This window comes from Solanum verrucosum, unplaced genomic scaffold, assembly GCF_900185275.1.
Source record: "Solanum verrucosum unplaced genomic scaffold, falcon-dt-bn FXZP01000112.1, whole genome shotgun sequence".
Taxonomy (NCBI): Eukaryota; Viridiplantae; Streptophyta; class Magnoliopsida; order Solanales; family Solanaceae; genus Solanum; species Solanum verrucosum.
The window spans coordinates 1984588-2008059 of record NW_026020441.1 but is presented as its reverse complement, the minus strand read 5'-3'; the positions used below and the strand labels follow the sequence as shown (position 1 = coordinate 2008059).

The following is a 23472-nucleotide window of genomic DNA, read 5'->3' as shown; positions in this document are numbered from 1 at the left end:
GCTTTATGGCCTTAATTTCATACTTCAATTTCATTTCGACCTCAAAATCCATAATTTCTAGACTTTAAAGTTTGGTAAATTGATCATATGAGGTCTAAATTGAGTCCCATTTTGCCCATCTTTCGAGCATGTAATCCTTATTCTTGGGAGGACAATATGGCAGGTTCCTTTTTGTAATTCAGTTGCTTTGATTTGAGGGCTGATTTTCAACTCAATTCCGGTCTGAAATTTGGGTTAGTGATATAGGTATCGTTGGATCTGTGTTAACTTGTTCTTTGTATTCTTGACAACTTGGCAGCGATTCGAGGCTCTTTGGAAAGGAAAAGCACCCGAGTTATAGTTCGTGTGCGGTTTCCGTCCTTGAAGTAGGTTATGACTTTCATTTTCTTTAGACTTGACTTGGTTAGATTAATTATATTTTTGGTAGTATTGCATGATTTAGGTGGAACCCTTAGGTTATATGGAGCTTTATTGATCTTTGGAATAATTATGTCCATAGGTTGGGTGGTTTAGTTTAAGACTTAGTCGGAGAAGCTTTAATTTAGGTGGTTCTTGTGTTTGCTTGAGTAGTATCCTTAGACTCTACTTTTAGGTGGCGTGAAACATTGGATTGTATTATGTTTGATTGATTTAGTTGATAATATGGATTCTTGAGTTGTAATTTCTTGGTTGTTTATTAAACTATTGGGCCTGAGGCCGTGAGCTTGGGATTGGCAGGAGTTCCAGGTTAGTACTTTTGTGGTGTGGTGGGTATTCTTCTCGATTCTGTATGTATGTCATGACTTGGTTTGTGAAAAGGAAATCGACCTTAATGAGTTGGAATTCTTTGAGACTCGTTTGGCTTAAGAGTGGTTAAAACCACATTTTACTTGATTTATCGCACCATTCAAATGCTTTTTCTCTAATGAGCTCGAAACATCATTCCCGGCGGCCCATTGGCTTAGGCTCGGGCTACAGTCTATCGTTTAGATTTACTTTGTTGATAAGCTTGAAGTATCATCTCGAGTGGCCTGTTGATACATATATTTCTGGATTATTGGTTAGCTCGATGTGTCATTCCAGGTGGACCATGGATACATCTATTCGGGTTATTGGATTATGGTTAAGCTTTAGGTACCCTTCGAAGCGACTCGATGTTTATTCCTGCTTAGGATTTTTCTTTCTTGGAGTTTTATATTGTTTCATTGCATGAGTTTGCCTTTAAGTGTGTTAATTGTTTTGTTTTGTGTGTATCTTGTGAATGAATCTTGATTTTATCTGCATGTTCTCTATTGCATTCTTGTTGTGCCTTAGCTTTCCCTTGACTTGCTAGATTCATCGTGTTTCTCTTATATATTTGATCTTTCTGAGTTTGGTCGACCTATAATGCCTACTGGGTACCTCATGTTTTGGTACTCATACTGCACTTCTGCATCTTTTTCTGATGCACCGCTCAGTTCGAGCCACCCTCAGAGAGCGTTGGATCTCTCTTAGTGGTCATAGACTCAGATTTGTGGTGAAGTATTGGCGTTCAGAGACTTGTTGTTGTCGTTCTTTTGCACTGACTTTCATTTTGTATTTTGGATTAGTCAATTCTCTATGTATATTTATGGCTTTCTGTTCATAATAGCTCATGTATAAGTGACAGCAGGTTCGGATTATTGGTATCTTGTGTTAGTTTTTATTTTGGTTACTTTTGGACCTGTTTTTTACATTTTGTATCATACTATATATATATATTATATATATATATATATATATATATATATATATATATATATGATATGTACCTTCTTCTTTTATATACATTATTCTTGTCTTCTGCTTATTACTATTGTATTTATATATATTGTGTCTTTCATATCTTGTTATTTAGGTTTAGACTTGTCCATTCGTTGGGTTGTAGTGGACTCCATCACAGCCTGATTTCAGGTTATGAAATGCATGTTGTGATGTAATGTGATTATACATGTTAGTTGTGCTTGTTGATTAGATCGGGTACCACACCAATACAAGATATTGTTGGTTGGCTTGGGTACCATGCCGGTATAGATTATTGTTTGTTGGCTCGGATACCACGTCTTATATGATATTATAGTATGGTTTAAGGTTCCATGAAAGAACCGGTATGTGCAATACTGATAATGTGAGACATGTTATGCATAGATTAGTTCTTGTTCTATGGTTTCATATAGTCGGACTAATAGTCTAAGTGTGACTGATATTTGTTGCCATGTGATGGCTATTTAGTGATAATTGTTTATATGTGTATGTTAGACTGACTGCGTGATCCTACTAGCACATAGTAGTTTTTGTTTTGATTCTTCACTTGTTTCTTTTCTTGTAGAGAGCAATATATCTTCCAGAGGCTTATTCAAGACCTCTGTTAAGAAACGTGTGATCCGAATTCAATGGTGAGCTACATCTTTCGAGCTTCCATGAGTTCTTCTAATTTGGTTGTCCATATTTTTGGACAAAGACATTATTGTTGGACTATATATTTAGCTTTCAGGGTTATATCCTCAGTTTGATTGTATTTAAAAGTTTTGGTATTGTGACTTTCAGTTCTTAGAGGTATTTTCCATTGTTGTTTTCAGACCATTGAGTTGAGTTTATGGGGGACTCAATTTCTTAGTTGATCCAAACTATTTTCTTTATTTATGATGAATTTGGCTTCTGTTAATTGCTGTTGGGTTGTATTGGGTTAGACTTTGATTCTACCACTATGTGGTTTAGTGTAGATTCGCCTCATGACAGTTCAGGGTCATGACATAAATAGAGACATGGACAGTTTATTTCTTGATCCAAATTTTGAACCAATAAAATAAATCTAATTAAAAAAATATTTTCTACTAGATTGGAGAGTTTTTACCACCCAACCAACATTATGCGGAAAATCAGTTAATAGACCTTTTAATAAATAACAAATGCATTTTTAATGTCAAAATTTAAGAAAACAACAACATTAATGAGTAAAATAATCAAACCAAATGACTAGCTATCATGATCTAGTCTAGACATGTACAACAATTTCTTAATAGAGTAAGACAAGAAACGAGAAAATTATGTTATAGTATAATAAAGGGGAAATGTAGCACAAAAATATGTTTAACCACCATAACTCGCAAAAGTGGTTTGTCGTCATATTAAGGTATGTATAATGAATAATATATAAGAGATTTATTTTATGTGCATCTAATATATATTATATTAAATATTTGTGTTATGAAGAATTGGGCCAAGGAGAGAATGTTATACTTCTTTATTAATTGTTTATGTGTGACCCAATTGTAATATAAAGCCCACAACTAATTTTTAATGGAAAATAACTTTTATTTGTCAGATCAGTCACTTGATGGACGTACCAGATTAACCCTAGACTTTTATTAATTGATCCTCTATTCATTAGGTTACCACATATTCTCTACACTTTTCTATTACTGGTGGCGGCTAGGGCAAGGAGGCAACCAATTTTTCAACTAACGCTCTCGCTAAGTTCTTCTCATCAGGTATGCTTTTTCTGAATTTTTTTAGTGAGATTATCATTTTTAAGACCCTAATTTGTATATTGAATATATGTGATACTATGAAGTTTGTGCTTGAAGTTTTTGTAAACAAAAAAAGATCTAAATAATTTAAGAAAATCAGAGAAAAACTTTAAGACATCTTTGTAGATAAAAACACTAACGAAAATTTTTCTTACATTGTTAAGATTATTCACTGAAAAAATTATTTCTAATCAAACAAAGCTTCACAAAATTTCCTGAAAAGAAAATTTTATTATTTTAATAAATTTATGATAGGTGCACCATTAATAATTCTAATCATACTCTTTATTTTTATCACATCATGTTACATAGGAAAAACCTAGCTGCCGATATTTTTCTTCAACATAATTAATTAATGACTTATAATAACTTATGTATCTTACTTACCCGCTTAGTCTATCATTGAGTGAGTTATTATAAAAGCACGTTTATAAATAATAGTTATATTTGTGTAGTTGTATTTAATCATTTTAAGTTTATATTTAGTTCCAAAATAACTTGTTTTAGCAAATTGAATTTGTTTCAACACATCTGATATTAAATTAAAGTCACTGATTTTTGTTTTCTTTAAATACTTATGAGAGCAAATGTTAATTAAGTGTTGATGCATATACATTTTTAACACCTAATTATAATTAAATAATAATTTGCATTTCATTTTAATTTATTAATTATTAAAATATTTAATTAGGAAGAAACATACAATTCAAAAGTATTTATTGTTTACCCTTAACTATTTTTTTTATAAAGAGAAATGTGTTTATCATGAGTTATCACTTTTGTTTTTTTTCTTATATAAGTTTTAACTATGGTTCATTTATAATATCAATCTACTTAGGGAAAAGTAATAAATATCCACTTTAGGCATAAACTTAAAAATTACTAACAAAATCCTTAATCAAATTTATTTGACTTTCTTCCTTAATCATGTCAATTATAAAGGTTAAACGATGGCGGAGGAGTTTGATCAGAAACAAAAGATAGCTTCATAGAGGCGTGAAAAAGATTATCTATTGATGAAAGTTGGCATGTTAGAAGCAACTCGAACATTTACATTAGAAGTGAAGAAACTTGAAATTTGGTTCCTAAAGCAGAAGCTTGATGAAGTAAACGGCACTGTAAAATTCTACAGTGGTGTATTTAGACCACTGGAAAGGGAAAATATAGACCTAAAGGTGAAGCTTGAGGAACAAAATCAGTTGAAAAAGGAGCACCACGACCTGCTTAATACAATGAAGAACAAGTTGGTGAAGATCCGGATCAAAGATTTGCAAGCTAAAGTTTCCGAATTGGAGAATAAACGGAAGATCCAGGACAATGAGATTTCTCAAAGTCTTATTGATGAGAACAAACAAGTTAGTGGATAATTTGTTGTAAAGGTATGGCTTGTGCCCTTGTTTGAATTCCAGCAGCTTTTGATCTGGTTTGAATACGACGCATAACACTTTGGACTTGAAATTCTCTTTGAGTCATGACATGTTTGTCTTTCCACTTCAGTCCCTTGGTAGGTTTAAAACCAATATCACCTGTCACATGTGCAGAACTCACCACACCAGTATTAACCCTCCTACTGGTAGACAATCCTTGTTGCAATATTAACAACATAATTATTTTGGGTCTCACATTTAAAATTATAATTTTGATAGTTTTATAAGACATTTACATTAATACATGTATATCCAGTATCAACAACAAATACACCTTGTCCAACCACTTTTGGCCTCTTCTTGTAACCACCTCCTGCACCTCTTCTAGTTACAGTCTTGCTGCTGATTGCTCTTTCACAATGACCTCTACCCCTCTTTTTTCCAGTGGTGGACTAATGTGAGTAGAAAAAGAATACAACAAGAGACTAAATTAATAAGTAACCTAATCTAATTTATAAAAGAAAATTAATGTGAATGTACCTCTTGAGTGGGTGTTGGTGTAGACTTAGGTTTAGGATTTTTTGGACAATTTCTCTTATGATTTGTGCCTTTGCAAATTGAACATGTCTTTATTGTCCCCATTCCTGGCAACTTCCTAGCTTTTCTCACTTCACCAATTTCTCTTCTTCTGTTCTTTGGTGGCCTACCAAGCATTTGCCTTGCCTCAGGTGGTTCAACCATTGGGATTATGCATTGAGGCCACATTTCCATATTTGGGACTGGTTGAATGAAATGAAAATATGTCTCCAGATATGTCTCTTTTCTATACCAGCTTGAAATTGCTTGTGATGCATCCATGTTCAAGTGGTTCATTGCTGCTATACCATGTGCACATGTGATACTTTTTAATTCCCAAGATCTACAACTACATTTCTATTGACCCAAGTTCACAGTATGCTTGTATACCCCTTCTAACACTTCAAATCCATCATCACCATTCCATTTAATGTTGCACTGCATTGATCTTGTTACATTGGTATTGAATACCATCATTGCCATTGGAGATATTCTATCTATCCATGTTTGAGCAAATGCTCTTCACTTACTCACCCTACTCATCACCTTAACTCTAATTTCTTCCAACATAGTTACAATAGTCTTGTTCCTAGGTCCCAAGATCCAAGCATTGAAACTCTCTGCCATGTTGTTATCTATACTATCACATTGTTTGGAAAAAAGCTTTGCACCATTTTCCTTATTGTATTTGATAAGGGCTTCACATATACCTTTTCCCAACTTGGATAGGACATTTATATTGTACTTAAATTGTGCCTCAAATGTTGATCTAGCACAAGCCCACAATTTCTCCCTTCTCTCTATGCCTCTTAAGTTTTGTGACCAATTTTCTAATATGTGTCTAGCACACATTCTGTGCTCACATTCTGGAAATAGTTCATCTACATTAGCTATTAGTCACTGTAGTTGCAAAACAAAGTAATAAAGATAGTTAAATTTTGATCAAATTAAATTAAAGATAAACAAAAAAAATAAATTTAGTTTCCGTTTGCATATCACTAATGATAGTGAGTTGGGTACCATCTCCTAGATTAAGATCATCTTGCAGAATAGTCATAAACCATTTCCATGTCAACTTGCTTTTAGTACCAATTACTACCCATGCTATAGGATACATTTAGTTGTTTGCATCCTTAGCAACAGCTACCAAAAGTTGACCGTTACAAATTCCTTTTTGAAAACACCCATCCAGTCCAATACATCTTCTGCATCCATGTTGGAAACCCTTTTTCATAGCATCAAAACATATATAAAAAGAGTGAAATTGTTTCATCCCATTTTTTTATTCTGAATCTTTAAGCTTCACAACACATGTGCTACCAGGATTTGTTTGGAGTAACACATCCTTGTAGTCTAGGATTCTGTTAAATTTTGCCATAGATCCCTCATAATTTCCTTTAAAATATGTTTTCTTGTTTTTAAACAAACTGCCTTACCTACATGAACATTCAACTCTTTTCTCACCAAATCTTGTATTTCCCACCCTTTTATACTAGGTTGAGAAATAATCCTATCTTTCAGATACTTACATAAAATTTTGAATTACACAAAATATTATTGGTGGTCCTAGTACATCTGTGCCTTGGGTTGTATGTCTTGATAGTGAAGTTCTCACTCCTCCCTTCCTTCCTTGCATACAGCAGCCATGGACAACCACTTTTACACTTGACTCGTACTCTTATACTCTCATTCACATACTTGTCTAACTCAACTCCTTTTTTTATAGCACATTTTGTAACTGCCTCTCTAAATTCCTTTACACTTTCAAATACCAAACCACACTGCCATATTACAACATCACAAAGTAGAATCATATATCACTCTATTATTATTCTTTCTCCCCCTTATACTCCCTCCTTCAAGTTCATCATCAGAAACAAGTTCTTCTTCATCACTTTGAAAACTATCACAATCATAATTGTCATAGTATAGCTTATCCCCTGTTAGCTTACACTTGAAATTAATTTTGCCTTTTTCAATATCCTCATACCCTTCATCAAGTCCAACTTCACCTAAAAAAACTTTTGTTTTTTCCTTCTTCTTTCTCCTCCTACTTTCTTTAAACTTTCTCACATCTTCCTTAACAATCCTCAACTCCTCATGCACATCACTTCCATAGTCAATAGACTGGTTAGAACAAATAAAATCAGTGTCTATTTCTTCCTCTGCATTTTCTTGGGCACTTGGTTCAACTTCTTCTTGAATAGAAGGTTCAGTTCCTTGTTGGACAGTAGGTTCACCTTCTTCTTCAGTATCAGTCTAATCTATTGAAGAATAATCATCATCAGTTTCTTATTGGACCCTTGCAATCCCATCATTCTCAACTCTTTCATTAGATGGAAAGGAAGAAGAGGAACCTAACCCTAGATCTGGTTTGTTTGGCTGTGCAGTTAAAGAACCATCATATTCCCCATGTGCATTAAAAGACTCAACCACTTGACTTAAAGATTGACTAATTTGACCTTCACTGGGACCCACATCCTCCAGAATAGTGTCATCACACACATAAATATCTATTGTATCCCCATCATGCATAAATAATGCAATGTTACAAATGTCCATGTCATTTTTCAATTCCACCAGATCACCCCTTAGAGACTTAGCATAAGGTTTTCCTAACTTACTAATCCCAAAAGACTTGGCATAATCTGCAAGTTCAGGAATTGACAAATGATCTTCGTCCACATTTTCTACATATTCAGTCCTACCCCCAACATATACTGGACCTACCTCACTCACCAAGATACCCCCAAATTTGAACCTTAAATTGAGGTACTTAGTAGCTATAGTGTCAACCTATAACCACAATAACAATCAATATATTGTACAAAGCAACAACAACAAAACAGAGGCAACAACACCAAAAATATACAATAGCACCAAAACAGAAACAACAACACCAAACATAGACAACAACACCAAAACAGAAGCAACAAAACCAAATTTAACTCATAAGCATACAATTATACAAGGAAATTATAATAAACAATACAAAAACATAATTGGTACTTAGTAGCCATATTACTCAACATCATACAAATATACATAAGGAAATTACAAAATACCCCACCATTTAACAATACCAAAATAGAATATTGAAATAAAAACCCTAGAATCTTAATTTTACTAAAAAGCCCTAAATTTTTGAACTAATTACCAGAAACCCCAATACTCATGCATGCATAAGCTGAACAACTTCATAATAATACATTCATTAAGTGAAAATTCTAGTTGAAAACTATCAAATCCCTAATCGGAAACTCAATCGGAAACTATGGCGAAACCCTAGTCAAATTACGACGAAACCTTAAACGAAAAATAGGGCAAAATATAAATTAAAAAGTAAAGGAAACAAACAATAACACATCATAAGAGTGGATAATCACTTACTTGGTAACAATTTCAGATAAGATCGAAAGAAAATCGAACAATCGACCAAACGCTTCAGAAATCGAGCAAGCCTTCACGTCTAAGAACTGCAACTCACCCAAATCCAGAAAGAGTTCCACGAAATCTACCCTTTACTCCGGCAATTACACTTCTTAGAGAGCCAAAAGTTTTGAAATTTGTCGTCGTCCGTCGATTACACTTCTTACCCTACAAATTTGTTAGAGCTTAGTGAGAAGCTTAGTCCGGAAGTTTTAATCTAGGTGAGAAGGTTTGACATTTAATTATCTAGGTGGCTAATATTTATCCAGGTGGCTAATATTTATCTTGGTGTCATGCGCGTGTAGACACGATTGGAGTGATCGGACAATAAAGGTGTACGCGACGGAGGAATAAACAAGTTCGGGAGGAGGGGGGAGGGGGTAATTAAAACAGAATTTAGTTTAGGTGTACACTGAATAAAATGCTTCAAATTTCGGGGGTAATGAGTATTTTTGCCTAAATACAATAGTAATAAGCAAAAGATAAGAATAATGTATATAAAATAAAAAGGTCCATATCAAATATATATATATATATATATATATAGTACGATACAAAATGTAAAAATAGGTACAAAAGTAACCAAAATAAAAACTAACACAAGATACCAATAATCCGAACCTGTTTTCACTTATACATGAGCTATTATGAACAGAAAGCGGTAAATATATATAGAGAACTGACTAATCCAAAATACAAAATGAAAGTCAGTGCAAAAGAAGGACAACAACAAGTCTATGAACGCCAAAAGCTCACCACAAATCTGAGTCTATGCCCACTAGGGGAGATCCAACGCTCACTAAGGGTGGCTCGAACTGAGCGGTGCATCAGAAAAAGATGCAGAAGTGCAGTATGAGTACCAAAATATGAGGTACCCAATAGGCATCATAGGCCTACCGAGCTTAGAAAGATCAAATATATAAGAGAAGCACGATGAATCTAGCAAGTCAGGGGAAAGCTAAGGCACAACAAGAATGCAATAGAGAACATGCAAATAATATCAAGATTTAGTCACAAGATACACACAAAACCAAACAATCAACACACTCAAAGGCAAACTCATGCAATGATACAATATAAAACTCCAAGAAAGGGAAAAGCCTAATCAGGAATAAACATCGAGCCGCTTGGAAGGGTACCTTAAGCTTAACCATAAGCCAATAACTCGAATAGATGTATACATGGTCCGCCTGGAATGACACATCGAGCTAACCAATAATCCAAAAATATATATATATCAACAGGACACCCGAGATGATACTTCAAGCATATTAACAAAGTTAATATAAACGATAGATTGTATCCCGAGCCTAAGACAATGGGCTGCCTGGAATGATGTTTTGAGCTCATTAGAGAAAAAAACATCTCAATGGTGCGATAAATCAAGTAAAATATGGTTTTAACCACTGTTAAGCCAAAACGAGTCTCAAAGCATTCCAACTAATTAAGGTCGATTTCCTTTTCACTAACAAAGTAATGACATACACACAGAATCGAGAAGAATACCCACCACAACACAAAAGTACTAACCTAGAACTCCTGCCAATCCAAGCTCACGGCCTCATACCTAATAGTTCAATAAACAACCAAGAAATCACAACTCAAGAATCCACATTATCAACTAAATCAACCAAATCAATCAAACATAATACAATCCAATGTTTCACGCCACATAAAAGTAGAGTGTAAGGATACTACTCAAGCACACAAGAACCATGTAAATTAAAGCCTCTCCGACTAATATACTTCTTTGAAGTAAAGAACTTCAACTTTACTCTTTACTGAACTCAAACTTAAGTCTTAAAACAAGGTTAAAACATTTGTGAAAGACTTTTGTAAACTTTAAGAACTTATCTTAACTTGACTCCTGACTTCTCTTGACTTTGACCTTAACTGCTCTTGACTTGACTCTTAATTGATCCTTGAATTGAATTATGGATTCCAGGATTAAGATTTATAACCAGAAAGATCTCATGTTGTTTAGGAATGATTTTAGATAGCTAAACGTGAGAAAAGACCGAAACTCAAGATTTGCAGATGGGTCTGCGACGTGGGGGCATAATTAAATTTTGGTTCCGAAAATGTCTTTTGAGGCATAACACCTCGTGTCAGCTCCGCAACGCAAAGCTAAGATGTTAAAATATGGGCACTAGGCGCGCGGCGCGCGACCACCCTCTAATTTCATCCTATGAAATTTCTTCTTCTTTTCCCAACCCCAATTCACCCCAAACTCTATGCTTTTTGTCAAATTACTCTTAGATACAGATACCCAGCAATGTACCTAAGAACCTAACTCTAAACGACCATATCATGCGACGTAACGAACTCAGTAACTTCCCAACTCAGTCAAATTCAAGAACAATATATGAATTCAAGAATAGGTATCAAGATTATCAATATTCAAATGCCTTTAGGATGAATCCAAACTGAAATAAATATGCTTGGCACGTCGGAGAACGATCCCAACGTTATGAGAGCCTCACATACCTGATAGAAGTAAATCCTTGGCAAAACACCAAGTTCCTTGATCGATCTTGATGAATTTGCCCTTTTCTTCTTCTTCTTTTCTCTTCTCCTTTCTCCTTAGCCCTAGCGTGAAATCCCAAGTTCTAAAACTGACTAAGTTCTGAATTGACCCATATTAAACTCCTAAAATTGGATTAAAATAATAGGGCAATGAAAAGACTAAAATACCCCTTATATTTCCGAATTGGACATTTTCCTTAATCCAACAGCCCAACTTCCAAAGGGCATAACTTACTCATACGAACTCGGAATCGCGCAAACTTGGCGGTGTTTGAAAGATCATTCCAAGAGCTTCCCAATCATATCTGGAACTATACCTAAATCATCCTGAGCTAGTAGTTATGGCCGTCTGAAGTTGACCAAAAACTCAACTTTAACTTACTTACAATTTTCCAGATTTCCTTATACTTTCTAACAATCAATATTTTCATATTTTAAACTCTTTATAGTCGTTTCTAGGTGCGAGATGTTACAACTAGCTTGAGGGGAAGTGTTGAAGAAAAAGGAAGCTGACGATTGGAACATGTCAAAGGAACAGGTCCAACGAAGCTGACTGACGAGTTTACAGCACTGATATAGAATTAGAGTCACACTAGGATTAGACTACATATATTAATTAGGATTATATTACGACTAGAATTATATCATGATTAGGGTTATATTACGACTAGGATTAGATTATTTATAATTGCATTATTATTAGGTATTGTAGTAGGACTCTAAGTATAGTTAACTTAGGACTCTACAATTCTCTCCCTATATAAGGAGGTTGTAACTCAACATTATTTTCATCAATACAATCCTTGATTTCTCTAATCCTAGACGTGAGATTTCTACACTATCACCAAAGAAAAGGTCATTATTATCTAATTTACTTTGATTTCGATAAACTAACTACCTTTGCTACAAACACAAAAAAAATGAAGCGAAGTAAAGGCGAGTTACAAAAAACACAAAGGAAAGGTTCGCTTCAGGATCATTTGAATAATATGAAGATACAGGCGAAGCAGCTAAAGCCGAATCAGAATATTCTGCCGAAGCTGTTGAAGGGTCATTTTTGTCTAGTGTGATGATCGGTTTGGGTTTGGAGGCTTCCGCTTGAAAATGGTCCGATTAGGTCAAAATGTTGGGATACTTCTGAGACAACAATGTCAAGTTGTACCAACGCTTTTCTTTATAAGAAACTATTGAGCTTGTAACCTATTATGATTGAAGAAGCTTTTGAACCTCTTAAACACTATTTATGTTTAATACTACAAGCTTTTTGTGAAATACTAACTAATCTAACTTTTCCTGTTATGCTTCTTGCTTTCCCAGCTAATAAGAATGCAAAATGTTGGGCTCGTGCTCAACAGGGCATCACTAGTGCAATACTATATGAAAAGTCCAACAGAAGAGTAGCAAAAATTGAGGAAGCCACAATTAAAAAAAATAAATATATATATGAAGAAGAAAAGAAAAAAAAATGAATTAAGAAGGGGAAAAAAGATAGATACTATCTATGCTGTGAAGATTATGCGTAGGCGTAAATGCACAAATGTTTACGTGTATGCTGGAAAACTGATACATTGAAGGTATAATATCGATATATATTTGAAATCACTCATTTACATGTTATTTAAAGTAATCATAATTTGAAATATAAATCACCCATTTTCATGTTATTGGAACGATAATTTGGAATATGAATAGACTTGCAAGGAGTTGGAAAAAAAATATTATGTGACATTTTTCGTTTAAAATGTATTCAGTCTGTCCTAATTTATGTGGTATTTTTCATTTTTTGAAAGTCAAACAGTTTAGGTTTGATAGGACATTTGCACATGAAATATTCAAAATTTTTGAAAAAAATAAATAAAATTTATTTTGCACTTTTCATTTAAAATCTACTCAATTTACGTGGCATTATTTTTCATTTTTCGAAAGTCAAACAGTTTAGGTTTGATAGGAAATTTGCACATGAAATCTTCAAATTCTTTGAAACGAAATTTATATGTTTTTAAACCACGTAAAAATTATTATAAATCACAATAATTGACAATTCAAAATATTTAAAAGATATATGCAAAACTATGATAAAAATAGACTTATTGAATATTGAAATCTGAAAGATTGGCACAATTACACATCAACAACATTATTTGACTCAGAAAGGTAAAGCAACTGTTGCTCATCGGACAAACGCCTACAGTTGTTCCTGGTGGCGGAGAGCTGATACGGTGAACGATTGGTGCTAAGCCATTGATCCACATTGAACAATTGCTGGCTACATTGTTTGTGGTCTGCTGTTGAGGTGACTTCGACGTAGTTACAGTACCATTCATGATTTCTTCCTGTACCATCTGAAGTTAACACCATTTTGCAGATAGGGCCAGACAAGCATGGGCCTTTACCACTGAACATATCCATGCTATCCCTTTCAAAGTAGTTGTAACCATTCCCCATAAGCCCACCCCAAGCTACAAGATTGTTGATTCTAATTCCAGATCCACTCGAATCATACAGAGTTAAGGTAATTTTTGAGTCAGTTGCATCCTCCACGAATGGTCCAGTACGGACATAAGCTGTGTATATACAATTTGATTCCTGTATTCATCAACGTCCTACCAAATTAGCAAGTGCAAAATGAAAAATATATAGTTATAATTTATATGACATTTTTCTTTTTAAGACACTATAAATACTTTATCGATGTTGGTGGGTTCCACTGGACAAAAGGTATATAAAATGTATTCTTTATAAAAATAGTTTTGAAACATTGTAAACAATTTCCTATTTCATAAACTTGTACTCAATCAAACTACATAATATAATATATATTTATATATTGGGACATGAGGGGAATATATAATATAATGTAGAATTAGCATGTTATGCATGTACATGAGGTGAGAATTCGCTAGAGATGGTGAATTTAAAAGAGCATAAATACATAAATATATTTTTTAACTTGCCCTCAGTTGTCATGACATTTATGTTCACCAACTTTAGATGTGTGTACAAGTAAACACTCAAATTTATATAAAATTGAATTAGCTAGACACATACATCTTAAATTATGTGACATAATACATATAGGACGATATGTAGGATGCAAATTTGTCATATAACGCATCATCACATAGGACGCATGCATATGTCTACATGTTCAATTTTTTACAATTTTAAGTGTCTACTGTGCACATCCAATATATATTGAAGACCATAGATACCAACTGAAATCATGTTAAAAGTGCATGTTTATTTTCTATTATGCCATTTAGAAATAGAGATATTATGCGATTTAGAAATAGAGTTGGGTGACTTACAGCTCCAGAAATAGAAGAAATGGAGATGGAGAAGGAGAAGAGGATGATCATGAGATGGAACCACATTTGGTTAACTTGAGCTACTCCCATGGCAGGTTCTTTTGCTCTCCTTCTGTCTATAGTTACTAGTTGTTTCTTTCTCTAGAACTGATAATTAAGTGAGAGGATAAAGGAAAATATGATGTGGAGATAGTAGGAGTGATTGTATGATATACATATAGTTTATTTATATTAATGGATCAATGTTGTTTAGAGGGGAGAATATTATTATATTATATGGTATTTGAATTAAGTGGATGAATAAAGTAAGAAGTGTGCTTCATGGCGGCTATTAGCTTGAACTGCAAATTGGATGAAAATAAATTAAGAAAAGTATGACTCATGACTCATGGCGGCTACCTCCTCCACCATTCTGCAAGTTGTATACATGATTTCGGGATGTTGGTGGATCCAACTATTATATTGCTCTATTATTGACTTCATATCTCATATCTGAATTAATATTTTCTCCCCAACATAATTTCTTGTATAAAAGTTTTTAAAAAAATATAATAATAGCCTTAAAAGATAATACATTTAGTTAGAAATTTTTTAAAAAAGTTAAACCGATAAAATTTAAATTTAGAATAGGTAAAACAAGCACTTGCCTCTCGGCTTAGTCCGGAACTTCTTTTAATTAAATGAATCACTCATATTTTTTAAAGAGGAAATTTCAAAAATAGCTTAGACTGAAACACAATAAGGCTTCTTAACTATAGTTTACTTAATTACAATTTGTACCTACATATGTTATAATGAGGAGAGAGGCGAGCGAGATTGGGAGAGGAAGAAGAGAGACAAGCGAGATTGGAAGAGAGAGAACAGAAAGATGAAAGAGGCGAATTGTATATTGTATATCTATGAGATAATTGTATATATGTAACTAGTATAATCATATCATTTAACTTAAACTATTAAAATCACTCTTTAATTTTATATTTTTAATTATATGTTGAGAATGTCCTCCCATATACGTTGGGCCGATTTTTTTTGGTATGTCCAATACATGAAAATATTCTTAATAATAAATGAAAATGAGACTCAAATTCAATACCTTTATTTACTCTAATCTCATATTGAAAACCATCTCAATTATCATCATCAAACTTTCAAAAACAAAAAACTTTGTTCACTTAATTATATTTTCAATAAAAGCGAAATTGAATTAATATCAATCGTGACAAAGAACGCACATCAATGCTAATAATGTGGTTATAGTAGGGATCAGGAGTGTCAAAACAATTCTTAAAACAGACGAAATCGAACCTAACCCAATCAATTATTAATTTTTAAAACTAAAATTGCAGGGTTTTAATGTATATTTATAATCATATTAGGATAAGTTCTTTATTATATAAAACAAATATCAAAATTTTATCAAATGGTGTGTATATATATATATATATATATATATATATATATATATATATATATATATATATATATATTTTGTTGTTAAGTTTAAAAATAGAAAATATGAAAATTTTGACATTGTACTTTGGGCAAATTCAGATGGAAGCAATTACAAAATACCTAATCTACCATACCTTAGATGTGTATTTTTAAATTATAATATTATTGATATGACCATGTACATTTTTAGTAAATAGCCAAAGAACAAAAGTCAATCAAGTGTTCAAAATTTATAAACTTTACGTTTTATATCGTTGAAATTATATTTTAGAAAAAGTAACATCTTGGTGGGTATATAAATGGCAAGTAGTGTCAATCATGATGTATTTGAATTCTTTCTTCCGCTAAAGGTCAAATATTTTATTTGCAATCAGCACGTAGTTATGTTCATTTACTAATATATCTTTGTAAATATAGCATAGTTTTTTTTGTTTTGGTTTTACTTTGTAGCACATAATGCCTTTTAATCAACAAAATGGTGCATGCATATTTCTCTCTCATGGCGGCTTCTGAATAGATCTGATATAATATATAGTGCATGCGATAATCATTTTACGATAAAGACGAAAGTGCGCATATTGTAATGGAATGACCAAAAACTTTACCTTGCAAGTCGAGTTAGCCGCCACTAGTTATAGTATTTTTCTTAAAATTTATTCTTCCACTAGACTTTTTAATTATTTATAGTGTGAATGAATTCACGGGTATTGCCATATAATTTTTTTGACCCTACAATTCTCAATAAAATACCATATCACCCTTATGAACTTTAATATATACAGTATAAATAAACTATCACTCATATATATCTCAAAAGCATTTCCCTTGAGTTCAAGTAGCCATGGGAGTAGCACAGGCTAATCAAATGTGGTTCCATCTCACGATCATCGTCTTCTCCGTCTCCATTTCTTTGATTTCTAGCTCTGTAAGTCAACTTCTACACTATTGGTGAATTACGCCTAATTCTAACGTCATGTATACATTCATAATCCAAAATTCTTACTTACAATACCAAAATAGCGTTGTGTTATTATTTTGGTGCAATTGTTGAATGACGGGAAATTAATGCAGGAATTAAATTGTGTATACTCAGTTTACGTTCGAACTGGGCAATTCTTTGCGTCTGGAACTGACTCAAAAATTATCTTAACTCTTTACGATGCGGATGGATATGGACTTAGAATCAAAAACCTACAAGCGTGGGGTGGGCTTATGGGAGAAGGTCACGACTACTTTGAAAGGGACAATTTGGATATGTTTACTGGTCGTGGTCCATGTTTGAATGGTCCAATCTGTAAAATGAACTTGACTTCTGATGGTACAGGGCAACACCCTGGATGGTATTGTAATTACGTTGAAGTTACTTCTACAGCAGAGCACAAACGATGCAACCAGCAGTTGTTTACCGTCGAGAATTGGCTTGGTGCTGATGTTTTTCCAGATGGGCTAACGGCTATTAAGAACAACTGTGGCCGTAAGTCAGATGAGCAATTCTCTATTTACGATTCTCAGTCCTATCATGTTGTTGATGTAATTTAATTTGAGCTTATAGTGCTTTGTGCCCCCAGGCTCAGAATTTCTCTGTTTCTGTTTGTCTATTTTTTTCCCCTTTCCCTTTTTCAATTCAAATACCTCACATTGTGAGTAATTTACATGTTGATCTGATATTGTATGATTTGTACATGAAGGCCAATTAGGCTAATGGCATGAGTGATACATAACTTAACTGGAAGGATAATTTCCCCTTCATAAGTATTGTAACTCGACAACATTATTTTTCTATTGCAGATAATAGACGTACGTACATAACTGGAATGGCAAGTTATACAAATTTAAATGACATAATATATTAACATGCCTTTTAATTTGGTCTTAGCTAATATTTATATCCTCAAACTTTAGGTGTGCCCAAATAGACACTTGTATAAAATTGAATAAGTAGACACATGCATCCTAATTGCATAATACAAATCACTTCGAGTCTATCTCATGTGAATTGTCATGTAAAACGCGTGTCTACTCATTCAACTTTATGGAATTTTAAGTATCTACTTATGTACAGTCAAAGTTGAAGGACATAAATGTCAGCTAAGACAAAGTTAAAGAATACGTTTATTTATTATGTCAATCTAAGATATCTTCATTGAGGAATTATCTCTCTCATAATATGTACACTATATATGTGTCTTATCCATCACAATCTTATAATCTTATATTCGGTATTTGAACAATTAAATCAACTTATAATCATGTGTTTGACCAATATTTTGAATCAAATATTTTGGCTTAATATATGGACATATCTTGAACTTATTAGTAAACTGTATATAGACATTTGAACTGTATATAAACTTATTAGTCCTGATCACATGATATGATACAATACTCATATTAGATTTATATATATATATATATATATATATATATATATATATAACCTCAATAACAACAGAACCAGTTCCAACATACTGATAAATCTAATACAAATACATTAAAATGTAATAAAGGAGAAGAGTGTAATTGTACTAAAATACATGTTATCGAAGAAGAAATTACAGAAATTGAATTATTAGAACTAAGTTTATCTGATATACAATATTCATATTAGATTTATATATATAGTAAAACCTCAATAAATTAAGGGAAAAGGATTTGATATACCTCTTAACTTTGTCATTTAGAGCTGATATACCCCTCGTTATGAAAGTGGCTCATATATACCCCTAATGTTATACAAATTGCTCACATATACCCTTTTCCTCTAACGGAAGTGAAAAAATTAATTTAAGTTTAATTTTTTAATTATTTAAAAAAAATATAATCCCATATGGGTATGTATATTTAATCCTCTTCAAACAAATATTATTTTTTTAACTTTTTTTTGTTTCAATGACTAATTTAGATTTATTATTTTGATGGTCAAATTTATTTAAGTTTCGCTAATATTCTTGTAAAATTTATTATAGATGACCCAATTTTTTTCTTCAAATACAAAAACTAAATTACAATATATCCGAAATAATAGTTTTAAATTATAATACAACAACAAAAAAATAGTTTAAATTTTTTTTCTTTACACTAAGGAATGAAGAAAAAAATAAAAAAAGAATAAGAAACTCAAATAATGATAATCAAGAAGTCAAAAAATAATTTATATCCGAAAAAATTATAACATACCTTGAAATTTGCTAGAAAAATCATATATACCCCTACATGATTTTTAAAAAAAAATCAAAAGTCAAAAATATAAATTTAAAACTATTTTTTTCACTTCCGTTAAATGAAGGGTATATGTGAGCTCATTTTGTAACGGTAGAGGTATATGTGAGTAGTTTGTATAACAGTAAGGGTATATATGAGTAACTTTCATAACGAGGGGCCTATCAGCTCCAAATGACAGAGTTGAGGGGTATATCAGACCCTTTTTCCATAAATTAATATAGGTGGGACATGAAATATTATTATTTTATAGAGATATTATTTAATCAAGAAATTAATATTTATTAATTTAAAAGAGTGTTTCAACACCGCAAAATTCTTTTGGGGATGAAATCTCAGAGAATTTAAATGAATCCACTTGTAAAAACGTCATTCATGAACTTGAACTCATGATTAATGATCTCGGTTACCGCAATAAAATGGACGTTAATAACCCGTTGGATGAGTGAAAATGATTAATATTCATAGGTATAGGACTTAGAAGAAATTGTGGATACCATTGAAAAAAATAATGTTGATGATAAAGTAGAAGATGATACAATAACTTTGGAACAAGTTACTGTCAGAAAACACTTATTACATTTATAACTCTTCACAATTTAATGGTGCAGTTTAAAAATACAACATCGAAACCTTTGGATGCAATAAGAAAAGTTAGAGATGAGCTCCAACAAGATTAGAATTTTAACAAAAATAGAACACAATAGAATAATGTTTCACTAAATTGTCTCAGATATATTTGTGTTTTTAACGAATTATTAATTTATAATATTAATGAGACCATATATTTCTATAGGGGTCTTCAAAAAATTTATTATCTTATTATCTTATCAAAATGAGTGATTTTTTCCATTGACACAAGTCAGAATCGGAAAAAAATATTATCTTAAAAAGGTTATTAATTATTCGAGTGTTAATTTAAAAATTAAGAGGCTTATGTGGATGGTGTATTTATACCTCCAATTTTGAATGTATTGTTAACAAGGAAATGTTGGTCGGACCAAATTTACATCAAGACATCCTAGTTATTCTAGAAAAATGCAGGAGTCTTACTCAACTCAAGCAACTTCAAGGCCATCTCATCACCATTGGCCATGGACAAACTCAGCTTTATGCATTCAAGCTTGTTCGTTTCTGCACCATCTCTCTCTCCAACCTCAGTTATGGTCGCTTAATCTTCAATTACATCACTGTCCCCAATGTTTACCTTTATACTGCGATGATCACTGCATACACTTCCCTTCCTAATCATAAATCTTCTCTCTTGTTATACCGTGAAATGGTTTGTAGTGGCTTGTCAAAGCCCAACCAATTTGTATTCCCAATTATTCTGAAGTCTTTCCCTGAAGTTACAAAGCCTTATGGGGTTGAAATGGCGCATACCCATATTGAGAAGATGGGTTTTGGGAAATACCCTGTTGTGCAGACAGCTCTTTTGGATGCTTATTCGAGGTTTTCGTCTGATATTAGAGTTGCACGCCAGCTGTTTGATGAAATTTCTGAGAAGAATGTGTTTTCATGGACTGCGATGATAGCGGGATATACTAGAGTGGGGCGAATGGGGGATGCTATTTTGCTTTTTGAAGAGGTACCTCAGCATATAAGAGATACTCCTTCTTGGAATTCAATAATTGCAGGATGTACACAAAATGGTTTGTTTAGTGAGGCCATTTCACTGTTACGAAGAATGATTGTTGAGGAAGGGATGATTCAAGGGAATAAGCCTAATGAGGTTACATTTGCATGTGTACTTGGTGCTTGCGGGCACACTGGGATGCTTCAGCTCGGGAAATGTATTCATGGGTACATCTATCGAAATAATCTTCATTTGAATTCTCTTACTGTAAATGCTCTCATTGATATGTATGGAAAATGTGGTAGCTTGAAAGAGGCAAGAAATCTTTTTGATAAGGCTAATAGGGGCAGTTTGACATGTTGGAATTCTATGATCAATTGTTTGGCTCTTCAAGGTCATTGGGAAGGTGCTATTGGAGTTTTCAAAGATATGTTGCGATATGGAGATGATGTAAAACCTGATACAGTGACTTTTATTGGCTTGTTAAGTGCCTGTACTCATGGAGGATTGGTGGAAGAGGGGCTTAGTTATTATGATTTGATGACACGGGTATATGGAATTAACCCTGAAATTGAGCACTATGGGTGTTTAATTGATCTTCTCGGACGAGCAGGTAGGTTTGAGGAAACTATGAAAATCATGAGCGAGATGCACATAACACCAGATGCAGTTATATGGGGTTCCTTGCTTAATGGGTGCAAAATCCATGGGCGTCTAGACTTGGCAGAATATGCACTGGAAAAATTGATTAGTATTGATCCCAACAATGGTAGTTATTACTCTATGCTTGCTAATTTATATGGGGAGTTGGGAAAGTGGGATGAAGCTCGAAAGGTAAGGAAGATCCTAAATCAGCAGAATGCTTATAAAGCACCCGGTTGCAGTTGGATTGAGCTAGATAGCCAAGTTCATCAGTTTTATTCGGTAGACAAATCTCACCCTAGAATGGAAGAGATATACTCAATTTTGGAATGTTTGTTTGATTTGTATTCACATTAGCATGTACCTTCTTGCTAATTTTAATCTTCCTAAGAGACTCACATTCCTACATCCCTCTTATAACCAAGATCTGATTTGATTTGGAACACCAGTTGCTTCTTGATCAACAGCTTGCGCTGATATGCAGCTTTGGCGTATGCGCTAGACACTAGCTAATTCTAGTGCTTCCGGGTTAATCTGGAACTTTATGAAGCAAGAATTAAGGAAAATCATTGATGGAACACTAATGTGTTACTCCCACCAAGTTTTTGTTTATTCTGAGCTTGAAGATAATGGTATTCACTTTCTGCATCAGACATTCAAAATATGGAGTTATTCTTAGCTACACAGTATGACATATTGCATCAGACTTTAAGCATATTTATCGCATGTCCAAATGCTAATTTCATCTAATGATTTCATATAGCGATATGAAATCGCATGTCCAAATGCCTACTTAGAACATTAGCAATCCATATACTTTATGGAAATTTAGACGATATGGTCTGTTAGAAATGCAAATTTATCCTAATATGATTGTATTCTTTGAAAGCTTTGTTAGTCAGTTCTTACACCCTATCTTGTTTAAGGCTAAATGTTTTATGTATTTTCTTGGGATAAGGCATAAGTACCCCCTAGACTATGACCGAAATTTCAGAGACACACCTTAACTAATCTAAGGTCCTATTACCCCCTAAACTCATTTTTTGTGTAATTTTATACACCTTTTGGCTTACGTGGTACACTCCGTTACTCCACTTAAGTGAGGCGCGTGGGAGATGTTTGGAGGCCACGTAGGCCAATAAGGTGTACAAAATTACAAAAAAAATAAATTTAGGGGGGTAATAGAACCTTAGTTTAGTTAAGTTGTGTCTCTGGGATTTCGGTCATAGTCTAGGGGTACTAGTGTCTTATCCCTTCTTTTGTTAATAATGAGATTGTTAATGCCAAGCAGGAGGTGCCCTTGAAACTGCAAACTATGTAGGTCTAAATACTTCTCTTTATGAGACCTATTTAAGCTTCCATATCAACTGCAGCTTCTTCACACTGATTATCCAAAAAATAGGAGTCCACTTCTATCTCCATATATTTCACATCAAAGGCACAAGTGTTTATTTGCTAACGTATTCTCCACATGAGGTGTTGTACTGACCTGGTTGATCATTTTTTTTTTTGGATATTTTCATGAAATTACTATTCTTCCCTCCCAATCTTGACCCCGAGTCTCTTACATTTGAGTTTTAAAAGTTTGTTTCGAACTTCGAGTAAAAAGTTGAGAATTTGAGTAAGTTTGTGATTTCAAAAGGCTAAGTTGCTTAAAATTGGTTTTCGGAGTCTTGGAGTTTTGAGTGTCGGAATGGAATTCCGTCGATTCCATTAGTTCCAGAAAGCAAAAATTGGTCTACGGGAAATGTTGATTTCAGATTGGGAGTCGTTTTGAGGATTTGAGGTCCTAAGTTGGAAATTTGTTGAGATTTTAGCCTTTGGTTTGACTTTGGTCAACATTCGGGTTC

At 33.2% G+C, this 23472-nt stretch overlaps 4 protein-coding genes across 4 annotated transcripts in view; 2 read left to right on the top strand and 2 right to left on the bottom strand.

Annotated features, from left to right (window-relative positions):
* The window catches only part of LOC125808426 (proline transporter 2-like), a 237028-nt gene that overhangs the window by 167554 nt on the left and 46002 nt on the right, over positions 1-23472 (bottom strand). The window lies entirely within an intron of this gene.
* Positions 13390-14933, bottom strand: LOC125808462 (PLAT domain-containing protein 3-like). Its single transcript, XM_049488165.1, has 2 exons — positions 14734-14933; positions 13390-14011 (listed from the first exon to the last, which is right to left on the bottom strand). The coding sequence occupies exons 1-2, from the start codon at positions 14821-14823 to the stop codon at positions 13547-13549; spliced, it is 555 nt and encodes a 184-aa protein (XP_049344122.1). The 5' UTR covers positions 14824-14933; the 3' UTR covers positions 13390-13546.
* Positions 16785-17994, top strand: LOC125808463 (PLAT domain-containing protein 3-like). Its single transcript, XM_049488166.1, has 2 exons — positions 16785-17110; positions 17257-17994. Exons 1-2 carry the CDS (start codon positions 17027-17029, stop codon positions 17722-17724), a joined length of 552 nt encoding a protein of 183 aa, XP_049344123.1. The 5' UTR covers positions 16785-17026; the 3' UTR covers positions 17725-17994.
* LOC125808373 (pentatricopeptide repeat-containing protein At1g33350) lies at positions 20393-22142 on the top strand. Its single transcript, XM_049488079.1, has one exon. The coding sequence runs from the start codon at positions 20393-20395 to the stop codon at positions 21977-21979; it is 1587 nt and encodes a 528-aa protein (XP_049344036.1). The 3' UTR covers positions 21980-22142.